We start from the raw sequence: 20,229 nt of genomic DNA on the forward strand, positions 1-20,229 counted from the left end.
CACAGTGCTTCTTGGAAGCCTGATATACTGTATGCTCAGAGGTGTTTGTATAAATATTTGAGGGCAACTTCTCAAAAGATTTCAAATAATGACCTTCTTCTAGAGGGCAAATGCATGCAAATGTTTATCTAGTTGAATATAAGGGCTTCTGCAGTCTGAACCAACCAAATAAAGTCAGCATTTTATACAAAGATCAGTCACTTAGTTGTAACAATGTTTAGTTGTATTGTCGCGGAAAAAATAAAGAATTAAATTTAAAAAATAAATAATATTTCACCAGTAAAACTGTCTGTCTTTGCCTAGTCTGGGTTTAATATAAGGGGGGTATGTTATTATACAGTTTGAAAATTTCAGAAACAAGTAGGCAAATACATTTTTTGTCTATTCAAGCAATAGGTAAAAGTAACTGGTTTCAAGCGGGGTCAAAGTTGAACAAATTTGCAATTTTGGCACATACACAACACACAGCAACAAGGAAAGGGTTTCTCATTGTTTACAGCTGTTTCTAGTCGGGAGGGGGGGTGGGCAGGCATTAGACTGACTCTCAAGTTTTTCAACATAAAGTCCTGGAGTCATTCTACAATGAGGACAGATGATCCAGAGCCAACCTTGTTGACACAAACCATCCTTCAGATGTATAAAAATGTACAAATTTTCAGTCTTTTCCTTCTGTTAATAATGCAGTGGCACAGAGAACGAGTAAACCTGTTTACATTTACTGATGCTGTGTCATTGTAAAGAGAAGAACTGTTGCATCTATGCAGGACACCAGGTTGTAGTTCCCTGTCCTGTCTTGTTCACCATCTCCTTTTTTCTGTTTCCAGTTTCCTGTTTGTGTGATTATTAACTATTGATGAACTCCCTCAAACAATGCAATCACAGGGGGGCACAAGCCAGTGTCTTCATGTGCCAGTCCCAAGTATAGTCAAATGCAGAGGGTTGTGTCAGGAAGGACATCCGATGTGAAACACATGCCAAATTAAAAATGCAAATCATGACTTCCATACCAGATCGGTCGGGGCCCTGGTTAACAACGACCACCACTGGTGCTGTTGACCTACAGGGTGCTGGTGAAAATTGGACCACTGTTGGTCGAAGAAGGAGAGGAGGAAGGTGTGTTCGTAGGCAGAGAGAGAAGAGGAAAGCTAAGAGTGTAGGACTGACAGTAGGGACTTTTAATGTTGGTACTAAGACAGGGAAGACTAGAGAGCTGATTGACATGATGCAGAGAAGGAAGGTGGACATACTGTGTGTCCAGGAGACCAGGTGGGAAGGTAGCAAGGCTAGAAACTGAGGAGCAGGGTTCAAGTTGTTCTAACATGGGTCAGATAGGAAGAGAAATGGAGCAGGAGTTGTGATGTTCAATGTTGTTGGTGGTTATGCCCCACAAGTACATGGTGTGGTGGTATATAAAATGACTCTGGTGGTGAGGAAGATGAAGAAGAAGACTAAGGCAGAGCAGAAGACAAACTAGTGGAGGTTGAAAAAGGATTAATGTTGTGTAGTTTTTAGGGAGGAGATGAGACAGACTCTGGGTGGTCAGGTGCCTCCAGATAACTGGACCACTTGAGAAGTGAAGAAGGTGCAGGACTTTAAGTACTTAGGGTCAACAGTTTTTTACAGAGAGTGTAAAAAAGAGGTGAAGAGGCGAGTGCAAGCAGGTTGGAATGGGTGGAGAAAAGTGTCAGGTGTGTTGTGTGATAAGAGTATCAGCGAGAAGGAAAGGAAAGATGTTCAAGACGGTGGTGAGACCAGAGATGTTGTTCAGCTTAGAGACAGTGGCACTTAACAAAAGACAGGAGGCAGAGCTGTAGGTAGCAGAGCTTAAGATGTTGAGGTTCTCTTTAGGAGTGAAGAGGATGGACAGGATCAGGAATGAGGACATCAGAGGGACAGCTCATGTTAGATGTTTTGGAGATAAAGTCAGAGAGGCCAGATTGAGGTGGTTTGGACATGTTCAGAGGAGAAACTGTGAATATATCGGTAGAAGGATGCTGAGGTTGTAGCTGCCAGGCAGGAGGTCTAGAGGAAGACCAAAGAGGAGATTTATGGATGTAGTGAGAGAGGACATGAAGGTAGTTGGTGTGAGAGAAGAGGATGCAGAGGACAGAGTTAGATGGAGGCACATGATTCGCTGTGGAGACCCCTGAAAGGAACCAGCCCAAAGGAAAAGAAGCCAAATTCCCTCAAACAAGTTTCTGGTGCTTGATGCTAATTTGTTGTTCTCAGGATGCAGCAGCAGCAGGTCACTCCAGGTATCTGGGGATGCATCCCTGCAGTTCAATGAGCTCTGGCCAGTTTTCATATTTATTTACTGCATTGTCATTCTTCATGTACTGCAAAGAGACAGAAACACAGTTATGATACATATACAGGCCAAACAACATCAACAAGAAACCCGATAAGCTTCTGAGGATGTAATAGCATTTGGAGTTGAGTTGGTCTGTTGAGTACAACAAGCAATCTTAAAGGATAAGCTAATCAATGATGTTGTCCTATAATCCTTAAAGGAATAGTTTAACATTTAATAAAATGCAGTATTGTTCTTTTTGGTTAGAAAGAATAAGATTTAAATTAATACAACTGTCATGCATCAGTGTTTGTGCTAATATAAGCCAACCAACAGCTGGCTATAGCTTCACATTTGCTGCACAGACATGACAGTCTTCAACATCAACTCTTGAGAAGAAATGAAATAATTCTAAACTATTAATTATAGAGATGGCTCAATATAGTCAACTCAATGTAAGATAGTAACATCTACATACAGATGGATTTTAAAATGAATCATTTGTATGTTTAGATATTGTTTGATGTTTGGAATCTTGACCACAGCGATGAACCAAATGAAGATTCAATGCACGATTAAAGAAAATAGTGTAGTTACCTTCTCAAAGTTGCTCTTTCCTGCTCCTTTCCCACCAACAAACACCCAGTTATCTCTGAATCCCAGTGACTTCACTGCAGAGCTTCCCAGGTCAGCAATCAGCTTCCTTGCATCATCATTTAGTCTGTGAGACAAATTTTACCAACAAAACTTAGAACAAGTGTGTCTCTGCTGTGAGTAAGAATTTTCATTTTCTCTGCTTATAGAACATGTAGTAGGAATCTGGAGAAGTGTGAGACATTTACTTTGATGAAGGTTCATCAAACGACGCCATCAGGGCAACAGAACCTGTCTCAATGGATTTTAGGAATTCAATCAAAGGCTCCACTTCTGCAACACAAACAGATTTATAAAACTCTCATCTGATATCAGCTCAAATGACCTGGGCATAAAACTGTAGAGTTCTATTAAATATCCACTGTTGCTTACCACCACCATACATGTCAAAGTGACCGTTTTTTAGGACTTCCCCTGTTTTACCTGTTAACCACAGAGAGAGTGTATCTGCAGACACTTTGTCACAGTCATGATGACAAACAAACAAAATGGTCTATTGGTTCAGGACTCACCATTTACTATAACAATGTTTATTCCATAGCCAGCGTTATTCAATACTGTTCCAAGGACCCTGGGGGACAGTTAACATACTGTAAAGGTCTTAGAAGCCATGAGGCAGTCAAGTGTTTTTACTCCAATACTGTACTTAATAAGGTTTAGTTATGTATTGTTATTTAAGCTGAAATTACCACTTAGAGATGTAAAAGCACCGCAAGAGATGCAGAAGTACCACAGAGAGACGAGAGCATCACGAGGGAAATGCAAAAGTTTCCCAAGAGAGGAAAAGGAAAAATCTATTTCCAATGCAAAATCAACACAAAAAGACACAAAGAGATGTAAAAGCACCACACCATGGAATATTATATTTAAAAAAATAAATTTAAATTATCTAATTATTAATATGTAGCAGTAGTAGTAGTAGTAAGCTCCATTTCCAGTCGATTGATTATTTGATTAATTACTAATTCAATTCTATAATAGAAACAGTCTGGATGTGTAAACTTTGACAAATCAGGTCAGAAAGGGAGAACCACCAACAGGTTGTTCTGGATGCAGATCTTTGGAGCCACTATGTTTGCAGCTCCACTCTGGATGAAGAAACTGATGTGATCCTCTGCGCAGACACTCTGTGCTTTGCATGAACTAGCTGAAAAAACAGACAAAAGATTTAATTTGAAGCCAATTCACGGATCATCCTTATCAGGTTGATTCAATCACTAACCTGACTGTTTGAAGGATGTCTTAGACATCTGACTGGATGCATAATAGCTTTTAGATAAAACAAGCCAGTCACCTGGAAAAACAATTTATAGAGACGCTAAAGTGACAGGACGCCAAATGCACAGGAGGAGAAATCAACAACCTGGGAACTTGACATGTGTTTTTAAAGATTTTTAGGAGGTGTTTTTCTACAGTGTCCAAGTACAGAGGGTGTTGTGTGCTGTATAGATTGTAAAGTCACAGAATGCAAACGTATATCCAAATAATATTGGGTATCAAAATTACATTAGATTTTATCTGTTGTCATCACATTGGAGTCATGCCAGTTACAACACATTCAAAAGTAATAGCATTTACAAGCGTGAGAACATCCACAGAAACAACATAATCCACTTTGTAGGCAAAAGGCCGTTACATTTCCATTTAGTAATTTGTCAGTCTCTTTTATTCAAAGTGAATTATAAGTGACGTACAAGGCAGCAAAGTCTAAGTCATCTATGTTCACAGTTCACGAGATGCAAATGCGAAACAGCAGAAAGTAGTTTTTTTTTATTTAAATAGATTTAAGTGCATAAGTGCATTAGTCTCATAGTCCTGTTAACTAATATCAATTCATGCAATAAAACAAAGAAATAACCAAAATAAAGATAAATAAATATTTGGTTAATAATCAGCTTTCTCCAAATTACAAATGACTGTACTCAAGTACAATTCAGCAGTGCTTATATTTTACTTGTTTTTTTTTCCCTTTTTCTGTAAATGGTAAACCTCCACTCATTCAGCGCTTTTGTACAAAGCACTTTACAATGTTGCTTTTCATTCACCCATTCACACACACACACACACACACACACCCACCCACATCGATGACAGTGGCTGCCATACAAGGTGCTCAACTGATCCACTGAGAATAACTCTTGGTTTCAGGTTCTACCCAAGGACACTTCGACACTGGGAATCGAACCACGGGACCTGTGGTCCTTGGACGACAGCATTACCAACTGAGCTACAGTCGGCCCTTTTACTTTACTACGCATCAAAGGAAAATATTGTATTTTCACTTGGTTACATTTATTGTAAAGCCTTAGTTACTAGTTACTTTTTAGATGAAGATTCCTAAAAATCAAAATTAACCAATAAGTCACAATTATTATGAATTAACTACTGAACTAACTACAGAACTGAAATTGGATAATATCTGTTTTGTATCAGCTCTGTCATTTTTTTCTACGCCAAATTACTTATTATGCATTTACAGCCTCACTTGCACCCTTGATGGAGTACTGAGTTTGTGTACTTTTACCACCTCTGCAACAGGTCAAATTGTACCTCTATATTGTTCAAAGGTGTTCCTCAAGGATCAATACTGAGTATTGCACTGCTTTTTTCTCTTTATGTTGTTCATTTAGCATCTAAATTCTTATGCTGATGGCACATCTTCTCTACATTACAGGCTGTTTCTACTGAGCTACAGATCTTATTTAAAACTTGTTCTAACCTCCAAAACGACAAATGTGTGAACTTCAGTTATGGTAGACTGCAGAATGACCTACCTTGTAATAACTATAGCCTTTGTTGTTGAACAGTTAGTTTTATATTTTGATGTGCTGCACTGGTTCCAAGGAGAAGTTGCTAATTGTTCATAAAAAGCTTCCACGGAATACTAGAATATGGATTTTCTTGGCAAAAGTGTTTTACAATCTATGTTGTTACTGCTGCTGCTGCTGGGCGAATTAATTACCAGAACTGACCAGGAGCATGGTTGTAGCTGTCATTGTTCTCCATTAAATGTTCTTACCAGTGAATGAGTTGCTGTATTTCTGCAGGATGACTGTGGTAACAATAACCACTGGCACCAACACCAACATGCACTGCAAAATCCCTGAGAAACAAAACAAAATTCATAATATGAGGAATCTCTGGATGATAGACAACTAAAACAAATTAATACAATATAAACATGACCCAATGTATCAAAGTTTACACATCCAGACTGTTTCTACTGTGGAACTTTTAGCAATTAATCAAATAATCAATCGACTGGAAATTAATCTAACTACTACTTAATAAAAATTAGACTGTTTTCATTTACATTTTTTAAGCATAAAGGCCATGATGTGGTGCTTTTACATCTCTTTGTGTTGATTTTGAATCGCAAATACTGAGAGATCATTGTACAGCTGCTCTAAGATTTAGACCTTTACACAAGTTGACTGTGTAGGCCTTGTTGATTAAGGTGAGAGTGAAGTATTACAGAGAATAAAGGAGGAATTTACTATGGGGGGGCAGCTGAAGCAGAGAAAGCACTTTTGAATTGGTCATTAGCAACACCCAGTTAAGTCAACAACCAAGAAGGAAGTAACTGCGAATGAAAAACAAAACAAGGCACAGGATAAAAACTTACATCGTCTGAGGTTTTGTCGTGTTGCCATTGTTCTTTTCCCTGCAAGAAAACAACACAAAGACCAGGGCGGATGAAGTGTTTAGCACAATGTCAGTGTCATGTTGTATCTGTGGTACTGCACAATGCATTGGAGAAAATAATGAAGGCAGGTATGAGGCTATGAGGTAGCTATGGCTCGAGCATTAGGCTGGAAAGTGAAATAGTGAAGGGGGTGGTGGCTCAACCTGTGATGCCCGAATGACTGCTCCTACACAATAAACATTTACTTGGGTGCAAAAACAATGGCACTGTTTGCCCTTGATGCATCAAAGGCTGTGTGATCATTAAGTGAATAGTAATGTGTCAACATAATTAATAACATGTTCATGAGAATTCCTTCATTTGAAATCGTGGATTAGATGAACTCCAAAACAAAATGGAGCAACACAACCTCCTAAAAGAGGACTTGTGCCAACTGGGCTGCTCTGATGTTGAACTTGGAGGAGGAAGCTGTGAGAGCCTGCCTGGTATGAACACTTGAAAAATGGGGCAGCTGATGGACAGATGAATTAAATGAAGCTTTCCTGCGGGTGAAGAAAGTGCTTTGTTCAGAGAATTTCGCCAACTTCTGATCACCTCCCTGGGAGAAATGTTCTCCTCTTCCTATGTTCACATAGACCCTGTTTTCCATGTATCCAACCTCAAGACAATAAGAGTTTCATTATTTTTCAAAATCCAAGAAAACAATTCCATAGAATCTTGATAATCTAGACCTGAATTTGTGAGTCTAAGTGTAGAAAGTAGAAGACGTGTTCTAAGTAGAAATCGTGTGTAAAATGGTTTATTCAGTTTTCTCAAATCTGAAACTATGTCATAATAAAAATTATTCTTTAGAGTCTAGACCTTATTTGACAAGTCTCCGTGTTGTGGTTCTGGACTTTGTTTCATGGATTCTATTTGGTCTCTGTCCACGACACCTTTTGGACATCCTGCCTCGACCTGTCCACTCTCACACATCTCTCTCTCCCTCTCTGTTTTGCTTTTACTGTGTCCACTCCACGTGCCGTTTGTCCTTAGGTATGTCCCCCAATCCTACTTCTCATCCACTCATTAAAAGCTCCATTTAACCCCGCCAAAAAGATTCTCCCCGTTAAATTCGCAGGTTCCAGGTGTTATGCAGAGTTTTGCTTGCCTGCCGCGATATGCGTTCACCAAGCGGGAGCGCGCACAGCTAAAGCTAAAACCCCGAACAACTCTAATAAAGTATCAGCTTATAATAACACGTTTGACTCCAATTTCGTTGTGATTTGAGCCATTCACACTGTTGCATTACCTGATTTTTCTCATTGTCAGGTTCACATAACCTTAAACGTGCTGGTAATTATTGAAAACCTCACAAGTTCATACCATTAAACAAGCAAGACAGAAAGATTCCGGTGTGTTTCTTTGCTTTAGCTTAAGCCGTATTATTGACTTTATTATAATTGTCATTTCAAAGTATGACACGAACCTCAATGAAACACTTGCAATCTGCTATACGTTTAATAGGCCAAATCATTTACCTTCACAAACATGTTTGGAGAAATTCATCAAAGACCGCTGGATAAAAACACTACTATTGAGTTTAGCCTAAGAAAACACTGACGCCTCATTCATAAAGTAACAATCAGTTAACATCTCCAACATAGATCATATTGATTTTTCAACGTTGGTTGGGTTTTCGCTGGTATAACACCTGTTCTGCCTGCAGGCTCCTGTTTTGTGGACTCCGGTCCTCGTGTTTTCCTCTCAGCATCCCCGCTCTTGTTCAGTCACCTCGTCCTTTTTCTCCTGGTTCCTTAGTTTCCGCCTGTCCCCCCGCGAGTTCCCTCACTCGGGGCTGTAGGTTCTGTTCATATTCTTAGATTCACCGTTTGCCTTTTCCTGTTTATGTCCAGGTTCTTGATTGGAGTGGTCAGTTTCCGATACTTAGGTTCCTTCCTTTCCATTCGGATTAAAGCTCTTTTTATAACCCACTCACTTGGGTCCATTTATAACAGAAACCTGACAATTGGACCTGCTGTAAAAGTTTCTTCCAGCGCGTGCAAAAGTTAACCACGGTGATAAAACACACTTCGGCCCTGCATCCCTACCCCGCACACACACATTCTGACTGATACACCGAACAGTTTGAACTGGCATAAAACAATAAAACAATAAACACAATCAAATGAGTAAAAAAAACAAGTGTTGTACTGACCTATTCGGACAGTGAGCATTCCTCGGATTTCCAGGGACACTGACAAGTCCTGCAAGGATTTTGGCACCTGCACTTGCACCGGATCAACTACAAACAGGTTTATCCGGTTCCTCCCCCTCCTCCAGCCGGATTATTACTCCTTCAGACCAGCTGCACCCAGAAGGTCAGGGTCCACCTGCTGATAGCATTTTCAAATGAATATTTACCATTTGCTGCAATAGGGTTAACATTTGTTTAAAGGGTGAAGTAGTATCCAGGTCAGTCTTTACCTTTACTGAGGCTCCTCAGAACCACAGCAGGATGAACTACACAAACTCCAGGAAAAGAACTTAAAACTCACTTCCCTCTTCTTCTTTTCCTTTCGGCTGCTCCCTTTCAGGGGTCGCCACAGCGAATCATGTGCTTCCATCTAACTCTATCCTCTGCATCCTCTTCACTCACACCAACTAACTTCATGTCCTCCCTCACTACATCCATAAATCTCCTCTTTGGTTTTCCTCTAGACCTCCTGCCTGGCAGCTCCAACCTCAGCATCCTTCTACCGAAAACTCACTTCCCTATAACCATTTAAAAATGTTTACTGAAGTTGAAGTAGTAAGTGCAGGGTGTAAAATGTCTAAACTAACAATGCTGAAGAAGAACGTGATTTCACTGAGTTCCAGTAAAAAGTCTTTAAACGTTTGACCTGATGCTGTTGATAACAGATGTGTTTCATATGTGCCTCATTAGTAGATCACAAAACCTATTTGGTTTTGAAATGAAAAATCATTAGTGTTCATTTTTTCTATTCACTAACTGACCATTTAGTTAGTAGCAATACAAAGTTTTGGTTTACAAATTTCTTCAATCATTATATTATTTTCATTCACAGCAGAGGCTGCAGCAGATTCAGGGCCTCAGGATAAATCAGTCTTTTACTAAGCAATTTGTCATTGTGCTTTTTATTTATTTTTCTGCCCATTTCCTTTAAATCAGTATTTTGCAGTAGGTATATGTAATTCAAATGCCTAGTTTTACATTAAAGAGTCTATTACGTTACCAGTTAATGTGTCTGTGACACTTAAGTCCGAAATAAACCTATAAAAGCTCAAATTGACAATAAATAACACAATTATCTTTCCTATTATTTAAAATCAGGAGCAGATTCTCTCAGTGCAGAAACTGGAAGCAGTGAATTAACATGTTACAACCTTTTTCATGGTGAAGCAGAGAATTGTTTTTTCAACACAGTCAGTTCAGGGATTCTGGTCATTCATTGTGAACATCAGTCTTTAATTTCTTTTTCTGAAAATCAGACACTTAGAGCCGTGAATGAAATGTGAACACGTTTAAATAAAATAACACAAAATGTATTTTTGCATTAAGAGTGACTGTGTTAAGCTAGGTTGCCTAAATAAACTCTGTAGGTGATAATATAGATTCAGGTCCAGGCTGAGCAGCCACAGTCCTCAGTGGTCTACACCCAGATTAGTCAGTCTACATATAGCGGTGGGTTACTGGGAACACTGGTGTCCATCTCCGGGGTCAAGGTTAAAAACGGCAGAGCTGCACAATTACATCCAAAATGATACATTTGTAATTACCAGGTGATTAGTGAAAGTCCATTCACTTGAATAGAAGAAATATGAAATAAAGAACAGAAGAACATAAAAGTACCATAAGATACAAAGAGTTTGATGCAGATGCAGATCATTTCATGGAAATGAATCATTACGTTTCTTCTCTTGGGTTTATGAGAACAAAGAAGTTTGTCACTGTCTGTGTGAGTGATTGGAGATGAAGTTTGTGGGTGGATGAGTAGTAATGCAGATTAGCCTGACAGCTGGAAGCATCAGATGGAGAAGAGCTGACCGAAGCTCACACTGGTGTCTATGTGCGTGTTGACAGAGCAGACATCAAGCTTTAAAATAAACTTAAAATAGTGGCTCAGTGAGCGGAGACATGGTCTGTGTTGACAGCTGCACTGATTCAAAATGTGAGACATGAGAGTTGAAACACGTTCTGTATAAATTAGCTTCTGCCCATTAGCTCGTGTCAGGAAGTTCAAACTTCAATAAGGAAAAATCTCGACCCTATAAGGGCTAAATTCACATCACAGCTGACGTTACCTCAAATCAGATGTGGTCCAATTCCATGTGTGCTGCTGGATCTGCTTCATATCTGATCTGTGGCTCTGGAATAACAATGCTCAGATAACAATTCCCATGTGCATTTCTCTGCACATTTCCCCTGTTGTCACCATTCAGTGTCGACTCCTCACACTCAGGAAAAAGAAACATTATGGATACACACATACATACACACATCATAACCAGCAGCTTCTAAACAAACTGATTTGTTACCGTTGTTGTTCTTGTGACCCAGTTCAGTTCTTTTCCACCTTACTGGTACCCAAAGTGCTTTTCACTGCTTCTCATTCACTCACACACACACACACACACACAGAGAGGGGGGAGCTGCTATGCAGCTGGCCTGAACTCACCGGGAGCAACAAAGTTGGGGTTCAGTGACTTGCTCAAGGACACTTTGACATGTGAGTGGAGAAGCCCGAGCCACATGTCACTGCAAAACATGAACCATCAACAATAAAAACATCAGGTATGAGCTTTGGAGAATAGGTCCAGAAATTTCCTGCATTATTGTTGCCATCAACAAATCCCATAAAATTACTAAATAAATTACACCTACTCACTGTAACATCTGTGAATCAAGAGCCTGATTTTCACTTCTTCCTCTTCTGTGCTGTAGAGGTTAAAACAAATTGACTGTTGTACTTTTTAAAATTGCAGCTCCAAACACTCAGAACCACCATCACATCTTTCCAGACCATTTCTTATGGAAACTTATGATGGGAAAACACGGAAAAGAGTGGAGCGGGACTCACTGACGTACTTAAAAGTTGGAGCTAAAGTTGAGATCCTTCCCTCACTAGAAGTGGAGCCATGACACACCAACCCGATGCCGTCCACACGCCAACGAGAGACCTGCACCATCAGCACTAATCAGACCCGTGTCAGTGACTTTTCAGCTGATTCATTAAGTTGAATCGCCATTGGTCCTGTAGGTAAAACAGACCACTCCATAGTATTAAGAACGCCAGTGCAGTTTGTCTTTTTTGGACATATCCTCATTAGAAATAGCTATAAAGTGTTGTTTTGTGGTGAACAATAGTTGTGTGAAATTGGTGAGCTAACGCTTTGTTTACGGTTTTTCATACGAGCTCCCAGATCTTCCCTTTTCTCTACTTCTGATGAAACATGTACCACTACATGTATGTCGGCTCTGCGGTGTGTTCAAGTGCGACTGGACGGCCCAGATAAAGGTCGAGCTGATGAAGACTACTTCACATGTCCACCAGTGAGGGGACAATTAATTTTCCCTTTAAAACAGGAAACAAAATGGAGTTTCATAACCAATTTTCCTCAGAATGAAGAAGCTACTTGGATAAGTGAGGAAATGTTTTAAAGTAACAAGAAAAGAAGTGGAGTTGCTGTGACTCAAAATTTTGAACCTGGACAACTGAGAATCATCAATTCACTGAGCTCTATGAAAACCAGGTTCTGGATTTACAGATGTTACAGTGAGTCTGTTTTAGACTTTATACAGAATTTGCTAACAGTAAGGAAAATATAGAAAATCACTGGGCTTGTCTTCAAGGTCTGTGATGTGAACATAGCCTAAATTGTGCAGCCTTCCTACTACACCCCCAGGCGGTGCATATCTCCAGGACTAGACACCCAGCGAAGTCTTCTCTCTGTCCTTCTCCCTGGCTCTGACAGGAAGGCCAACAGCCACCAAATGTGTCTCTTCAGTGGTGTAGCAGGTCTTCATTTTCTCTGTGGTCCTCCATAGCCCAGGGGTTTAGACCTCTACCAGAGACCATCAGTTATGTTTCTACAGAAACAATCTCTGTCCCCACAGCATGGTGGGCTACATCAGAGCGTTGAGGTGTCCAGAGTGTCCTACAGAGTTCAGCATCAAGGCTCTCTGGTCCAACACCTCCCTCTCTCTGCCTAGAGCTGCCCTTTCCTGCTCCACCATGGCTCTATCCTGCTCCACTGCTGCCCTCTCCCTCTCCAACCACAGCCTCTCTGCCTGCACTGCCGCCCGCTCTCTCTCCACGGCCGCCCTCTCTCTCTCCACCATCTCCCTCTCCCTCTCTAGCACCGCTCTTTCCCTCTCCACCACATCCCACTCCCTCTCCAATCCCCCTAATGCCCCCTCACATGCATCCGAGCCGCGCTGGTTCTGCTCCGCAGCATCCCCGAATGCCTCCTGTCCGTACTCTGAGGAGGAGGGTGGAGGAGGGGGAGGGGCAGGCCGGGGCCTGTTTCTGGGCGAAGGGTCGGGATGCTGCTCATCATCCTGGGTGACGGGGGTGAGGAGGGGGGCACTGTTTGCCAGGCGGCCATCCATGGCTTCATTCATCAGGTTAAACCACGGCCAGGAGGACGCACCTTCTGCTACATTCTCCATCCCCACGGGAGGATACTTCAGGTCCTGGGGGGGGCGCATATTTTCAGAATATTACCAAACTGAAAATGAATGAGGTAAATTAACAAACAAAACAAACATGTAGTAGAAATAACCCCTGACAGATTAAACGGTCAGAAATTATTACCCTGTAAAGTAGAAGCACCTTGTCAGATCATGATTTGCAGCCAAACCTGCTCAAAATTTTGCAGAATGGCTCTGTGAGGATTTACTGGAGCCCAGTGTGTTGACATTTTCACTGTTTACCTGGACTATTCCACAAGGCTGATGAGCCAAGCAGCAGCTAAAACATCTGAAAATCCTTGAAGATTATCACATTCGTTCGTTATTTATCGTCGCAACATTGTGTTGTTTAATGCCCAATTATAAACATACTATTTGTTCTTGTTAATATCTGACAGATATGACAGACACAGATATGATTTTTCCAAAAGGATGATAAATGAGACTAATCACTGGTATGTAACACAACTTTGTGTCCTCAGGTTTAGTATCTGAAATCTCTTGTCAGTATGCAACATTTGTTAATTCTACATGCAGCAGGATGGAAGTGTGACTGTTGGTTTCAATGTTCATTCTGAGGTAGCAGGGCAAAGGAACATCTACAACTACCTATTTAAAAGCTTCTGGCTCTACGAGGAAAAGGTGCAACTCTAGGCTTCCCACATGCTCTAAATACGTCTGTCTTTATATTCTGTCTGGGGTCCACATGTAGACTGGATGTTGCACTTTGTTGGGTTGGAATTTTCTGACAGAAGACCAATATATACCAACACCAGACTTCTACCTAATCTAAAGCATGAATGTGGATGTTAATGAACAGATCACCTTGTATCTCCTCTTCAGATTGTCCCATTTCTTTGCCATCTGGTAGGTTGACACCTTCCCCTGGAGCCCAAGCTCCTTTAGGATTGCCCTTAACACACAGTGAGGACAGACTCCATAAATGTCAGGATGGCTTCAGTCAGAGGTCCCCTGTGGGACAACATTCAGCTGTATAACAGTGTGTGTCTTACTTCCACGCAGCTTTAGCGGCATTTCTCCTGCCAGTGAACAACGCCTCATTAGCAGCTCGAAGTTTAATCATCTTCCTGGTGTCTTGATCTGTCACTGTGACAGTAGCACAAAAGTGGAGAGGGAGAAATCATCAGAGAGAGATGTACAGACAAGCTCACTTAAAGGTGATAAATGTGCGTATTTGACATTTTCCCACTGACAATTTTAATGTAAAGCTGAACAACCTAGAAGAGCCGGTCTTACTTTTATAAGAGAGGTCAGAGGGTGTTGAACACTCTTCTCCACTGGCATCGATGTATGTGATGCTCCCATCGGCCCCTGCGTTGTCTCCTCCCACCATACTCTCCAGCTCTGACACACTGCTCCTCTCTGCAATTATGCAGTCTCTGTCGGGGGGAGGAGGAGATGAGCCGAAGACCCCGTCCTCCTCATTGGTCCAGATGGGTGTCACTCTGGGAGCTTTCCCTGCCAGGCGTCCCTCTAGAGCATCATTCATGAGCTGGAACCAGGGCCACGAGGCTGGGTTAGTCTGGTTCTCCATCCCCCGAGGAGGAAATTTCAGATCCTGTAGAAACATAGACACACGGGGAAGAGAAATCATTAAACTATAAATGCAAGTTCTCTGACAGTCACCACAGATCGCCAGACAAACTTTTTTGGGGTACTCACCTTAAATTTGGTCTTCAGGTTGTCCCACTTCTTGGCGACCTGGTCAGGGGTTATCTTCCCTGTCAGGCCCATCTCCTTCACTATTCCTCTGTAGGCAAAACAAAACTAATAAATGTCGTAAAGAGAAATGTCTCAGTCAGAGACAAAGAAGAACATAAATTACAAACTTCATAGAAAAACTAAGATGTTCTGTCAGGTATAAATGACCTCTGCTTCAGTTTAGAGCTGGACAGTGTCTCATTATGGTCATTTTAGTGCAGATTATCATCTAGGATTCTTTTTTGTCATTACTGCTTTTGTTAATTTTAAAACAGAGAATGAATATAAACCCTTTGCAAAATGTACAGAGTCAGACAAAGTTGTTCGTACAATATCAACTTTTTCCCCAAGTTATTTTACCTCCAGGCTGGCTTAGCAGTGTTTCTCCTCCCAGTAAACAGCGACTCATTAGCGGCTCGGAGCTCAATCAGCCGTCTGGTGTCTTCTTCTGTCACTGTAACAGTGGACACTCAATGATCAGCCGAGAGTATTTTTGTCTTAAAAAAGAGAAGTGGTTTAACATAGCGCATAGACGCTGAAGGGCACAATCTAATATAAGCATTTGAATCACAAACACATGCCTCTTCAGAAAGTTTCATATACTGTAGGTATAGTTTTCCAACAACTCTTACATTTGTAGGTGAACTCTGCACTCCGTTGCAGTTCTCCCAGAGCTGCGGATCCATTTTTCTCCTCGTTATCAACCAGCAGGTCCATCTCCGACTCAGTCAGAAACTCAGCCATTCCACCTCGGCTCCGGCGAGCTCGTTTCTTGGGCGTTGGCGACAGCGGTTCACAGTCCTCATCTTCATCCTCCACGACAGGAGTGAGGATGGGTGCAGCTCCTATGAATCGTCCCTCCATGGCATCGTTCATTCGGTAAAACCAGGGCCAGGAGCTGGGGTTTGTCTCCACGCCTCGAGCAGGAAACTTCAGCTCCTGGTAGAGACAGGGACACCAACTCCTGTTAACCATGAATCACAGGGACATCACTGCATTTCTACATTATTTTTTAATTTAAACTTTGACCTAATGATGACCCAAGATTGTTAATATTAATAAAATGTGCTAACAGGCAATTTCTGGCCCCAGTCTGTAAAATCCATAAACATCAGATTGTGTGCAAGAACCTTTTCAGAGTTTTATCCTAAACCTCTAATTTTTGTTAAATACATTTTGTACACAAGTACAGTTTATGGCAAACCCCCCAATTGTAAGGAAAAAAAAAATGTCAAAAGTTTTACATCTGCTTGTGGCCTTTTTTAGTGTTCTTACAGTTATCCAAGAAATACTGTTCACGGAATAATATCAGGTTAAATAACTAAACTAACTTAACTCCAGGTTTGAGTCAGAAAAGTTAATGACATTATTTGGAAACTGGGTAAAGGTTATTGCAAGTTATCAATTTTCACCTGCTGAATATATTAAATTATGAAGCTTTTTAAGCTCACAGATTAGTCAGTTTTTCAAAAAACTCACAAGTTAGTTGTGTCACAATTAGCTTTGAGACATCATCGTTTTTGACTCTTTCACATTCTGATTAAAATGCATTGTAGTGTCATTTTTTCAAGGTGAACTGAAACTCTTCTAAAAGTAAACCTGCATTACTAATGTTAATAATAAGACTGAAAATTGAATATTGACTGAATAAAAATAACTGCAAAACAAGTTCTCTAAATTTCTCTCTCATTTGTCCAACCTAAGGACAAAATGTGTTTGTCAGAGTGGTTTTTGAAATGCTGTTACCTTAACAGGTGCATAATTACATGTCCCATTTATGGACATGACAGTCAGACCTACCTTATATCTCCTCTTCAGGTTGTCCCACTTCTTGGCTAACTGGTCTGTTGTCAGCTTCCCCTGAAGACCCAGTTCATACAGAATGGCTCTGCAAGACATGACTTTCAGTGTGAATCCCTCAAAAACAAGACTAACAGGATGTGAAAACACAACTGCAAGACCTGTTTATTAAAAGATGCAAAAGTTAATTATCCATCATTATTGTTGTCTAGGATTTGTGAAATATCTGCAGAAACAACAGAGCCTTTGCTCTCTTCTGTGACACCAGTCAGGCGGCTGTAAATCAGTTGGTCGTATATGGAGTATAAAGTCAGTGCTTCGATGGTAAGTGTTGCCATTTACCATTAGAGTCTCCATACTGCAGCATGAGATCAGGGTGTGTCACAGGGCAGCACGATCATTTTTAGATCACTCCTTGGCATTAATTGTTCATCTGACATATCCTGACATGTTCAGTTTCAAAATCTCCATGGACTACCTCATACTTTAAAATCAACAGCTTTCGACATTCACTAAAAGTTGTTGCTCACTTAATGAGACAGGAAATCCTGGTTGGAACCTGCTGTAGTCCTGGTGCAGGCAGTCTGAAACTTTACTTACCTCCAGGCTGGTTTGGCTGAGTGTTTTCTGCCAGTGAAAAGAGCTTCGTTTGCAGCTCGAAGTTTGATCATTCTTTCCGTTTCAGGTTCTGTCACTGTTAAGAAGCAATTAAAAAATGATATTTTAGGTATGTGTTGATACACAGGTATTTGAGATTATCTTAAAGAGGGGAAATAAGCAGCTTGGAAGCAGAACAATGATTTATGCAGCTCAGACGTAGAATTAACCTACATGCTGGATTCTAAGAATCAAAGCTGTGAGTGTAAAATCTGATTACTATTATTCTGAAATCTGACCCGTCTGTGATGCAGCTCCTCCATACGGTAATAAAACAAAATAAAATAAAATGTCCAACAAATGACTAATGATGATTCTCTCCTAGTTAAATTTCTATATGAATTCCACTGGGCTATGTTTGACAACATGATGGTGGAGTGTTTAATACTTGTGTCTCAAAGCTAGAAGGTCCCTGGTTTATACCTTCCAGCTACAGACTTTCTGTGTGGAGTTTGCATGTTCTCCCTGTGCCTGCATGGGTTTCCTCCGGGTTCCCTGTTCTAAACCTTTGATGTCAGTGCTCAGTCAGGTGTATTTGCCTACTTTTATAGGAGCACTCGCTCATCCTTCTCCAGCCCATAGGGACCCCCTCAGCAGGTGGAGCCCCTGTATGCACTGTCCCATCATCCTCTGCCGTCTCTGCTGACACCGTGTCCTCCATCTCCGTCTTGATGAGAAACTCTAGGATATCTGTGTTCTCCTGGTTCTGGTTTGGCTGGCTGTTGCCACGGTGGCCTGTGTTCCCAGTGGTGTCCGGACTCAGCACCAGGTTGCTGTTGTAGAGACGGCCTTGCATGGCTTCATCCATGATGTGAAACCAGGGCCATGACTCTACAACGCCCCCAATGTTGTCCTGACCTTGGTAGGGCTGCTTCAGGTCCTGGAGAACACAGGACAAATTACAGTCCACTGATTGTCCGGTTTATTAAGAACACTGGCCTGTAAAAATCAACTATAAAATCATTTTAGACGCTGTAATTCTCGCTGCTGTTTAACTGTAATAAGAAGTCTTGGTAACTGATAATATGAATAGGGTGGACAATAACAGAAACTAATTGGTAACACAATACACATTACAAATAGTGTATTTTAAAGCTCTGTAATAATTTACTTTGTATTTAGTCCTCAGATTGTCCCATTTCTTGGCGATCTGGTCTGCTGTCAGCTTCCCTTCGAGACCCAGGCCTTTTAGGATGGTGCTGAGGGACACAGTGGAGGTTCACAAGTCAGCCAGCTGTAAAGGAAACTCACTAATAAAGGTATAAGATAACAGGATTTACACGATAGACATTGGAAACCAGCGCCTGGTTCATACCTCCATGCGATCTTGGCAGAGTTTCTTTTCCCAGTGAACAGGGTCTCATTTGAGGCCCTGAACTCAATCAGCCTCTTCACATCGTCCTCGGTCACTGCAGGTGAAGGGGTCAAAGGTCACTGACAGGTAACCAGCTTCTCTGCTAACAAGAGCCTGCACGAATAATTACACAACGAATACTTACTTTTATAGGAGTTTTCTGGAAAGTGATGCAGCGGCGAATTTAGGCTTGAATCCATTGTGATCATGGAAGAAGAGCCGGTCCGTGGTCCTGGAGCAGCGAGGGAGCGAGGAAGGAAGGAAGGGAAAAAGGAAACAAGGACGGGTGGAGGAGTGCTGGTACTCGGGCCTGATGCTTACTACATTCCTAGGCTCACCAGTCTTGCTCCTCCGACTGCAGCACCCCTCCTCCCATCATATGAGGCAGTCCCGGTGCAGACTTACCGCAACTTTAACCGGGCGGTGGTTGTCTGTCTCCTCCGAGGATAAACCGTTGAAAGAAGCAGCCAGCTAGCTAACATAGGCAGCTAACCTAAACAACAAATGGAAACAGCGACGTGCTTCCCGCCACTCAGCGACACCGCTTACAGTTAGTTTTTGCTTTTCTGACATCCACGTAGCCAACGGTAGCTTATAACACCCCTATACGAGTTCATAAACCGTTAAGAAGGCCCGTTACCGATACCGGAGCTAGCCTGCATCCCGTTTCCGCTGCTCCGAGGAGGGTGCGTTCGATAACACAGCCAGCGACTGCCCCTTATCATGGGACCAGTACCTTGGGAGGGCGGGACTTCATAGAAAGAATTGCAGAATTGCAAAAACAGAGACCGTTAAAGTTTAATACAATTACGGCTACAACAAACCGTTATTCTTTTAATTATTGATTCTAACTGTGATTTGGATTTGTTTCGTTAACAAATTAATTTGGCCTATTAGAAGAGACAGGAGGCAGAGCTGGAGGTAGCAGAGTTTAAGATGTTGAGGTTCTCTTTGGGAGTGACGAGGATGGACAGGATCAGGAATGAGGACATCAGAGGGACAGCTCATGTTAGATGTTTCGGAGATAAAGTCAGAGAGGCCAGATTGAGGTGGTTTGGACATGTTCAGAGGAGAGACTGTTAATATATCGGTAGAAGGATGCTGATGTTGGAGCTGCCAGGCAGGAGGTCTAGAGGAAGACCAAAGAGGAGATTTATGGATGTAGTGAGAGAGGACATGAACTTAGTTGGTGTGAGAGAAGAGGATGCAGAGGACAGGGTAAGATGGAGACATGAAGATGCTGTGGTGACCCCTGAAAGGGAACAGCCCAAAGGAAAAGGAGAATTTTGTATGGCCTAAAAAAGTCAGATCCCCTTCGTAGTTTCAGAAGTGGCAAATACAACAGTGCAGAAACACAGCCCTGGACATGTCGTCTAAGTGAAAGTACAAAGTATTTGCATCAAAATATATAT

The 20,229-nt window shown here is 41.5% G+C and overlaps 2 protein-coding genes across 9 annotated transcripts; both read right to left on the bottom strand.

Moving 5' to 3' along the window:
• Window positions 1-262: 262 nt before the first annotated feature.
• On the bottom strand, window positions 263-9,891 carry LOC137108587 (protein FAM3C-like). Of its 3 annotated transcripts, none has more exons than XM_067493362.1 (10): window positions 8,788-9,891; window positions 6,570-6,608; window positions 5,964-6,047; window positions 4,167-4,238; window positions 3,983-4,091; window positions 3,457-3,515; window positions 3,317-3,367; window positions 3,133-3,217; window positions 2,888-3,011; window positions 263-2,336 (listed from the first exon to the last, which is right to left on the bottom strand). In XM_067493362.1, the coding sequence occupies exons 1-10, from the start codon at window positions 8,804-8,806 to the stop codon at window positions 2,247-2,249; spliced, it is 732 nt and encodes a 243-aa protein (XP_067349463.1). In that variant the 5' UTR covers window positions 8,807-9,891; the 3' UTR covers window positions 263-2,246. The 3 variants fall into 3 exon arrangements, with proteins under 3 accessions (XP_067349463.1, XP_067349464.1, XP_067349465.1); XM_067493363.1 differs by lacking the exon at window positions 8,788-9,891 and adding an exon at window positions 8,284-8,637; XM_067493364.1 differs by lacking the exon at window positions 3,317-3,367.
• Window positions 9,892-10,288: 397 nt separating this feature from the next.
• Window positions 10,289-19,527, bottom strand: LOC137108581 (uncharacterized). 6 transcript variants are annotated; one of them, XR_010912221.1, is made up of 15 exons: window positions 18,963-19,527; window positions 18,779-18,872; window positions 18,575-18,662; window positions 18,007-18,343; window positions 17,407-17,500; window positions 16,807-16,894; window positions 15,639-15,945; window positions 15,367-15,460; window positions 14,968-15,055; window positions 14,542-14,863; window positions 14,298-14,391; window positions 14,110-14,197; window positions 11,680-13,287; window positions 11,480-11,529; window positions 10,289-11,349 (listed from the first exon to the last, which is right to left on the bottom strand). XR_010912221.1 is itself a non-coding variant. In XM_067493352.1 (13 exons), exons 1-13 carry the CDS (start codon window positions 19,024-19,026, stop codon window positions 12,718-12,720), a joined length of 2,328 nt encoding a protein of 775 aa, XP_067349453.1. In that variant the 5' UTR covers window positions 19,027-19,527; the 3' UTR covers window positions 10,289-12,717. The 6 variants fall into 6 exon arrangements, 3 of the variants coding, with proteins under 3 accessions (XP_067349453.1, XP_067349454.1, XP_067349455.1); XR_010912219.1 differs by having other exon boundaries at window positions 10,289-11,529; XR_010912220.1 differs by having other exon boundaries at window positions 11,480-13,287.
• Window positions 19,528-20,229: the final 702 nt, after the last annotated feature.

The sequence above is a fragment of the Channa argus genome, chromosome 23 (assembly GCF_033026475.1).
Source record: "Channa argus isolate prfri chromosome 23, Channa argus male v1.0, whole genome shotgun sequence".
Taxonomy (NCBI): Eukaryota; Metazoa; Chordata; class Actinopteri; order Anabantiformes; family Channidae; genus Channa; species Channa argus.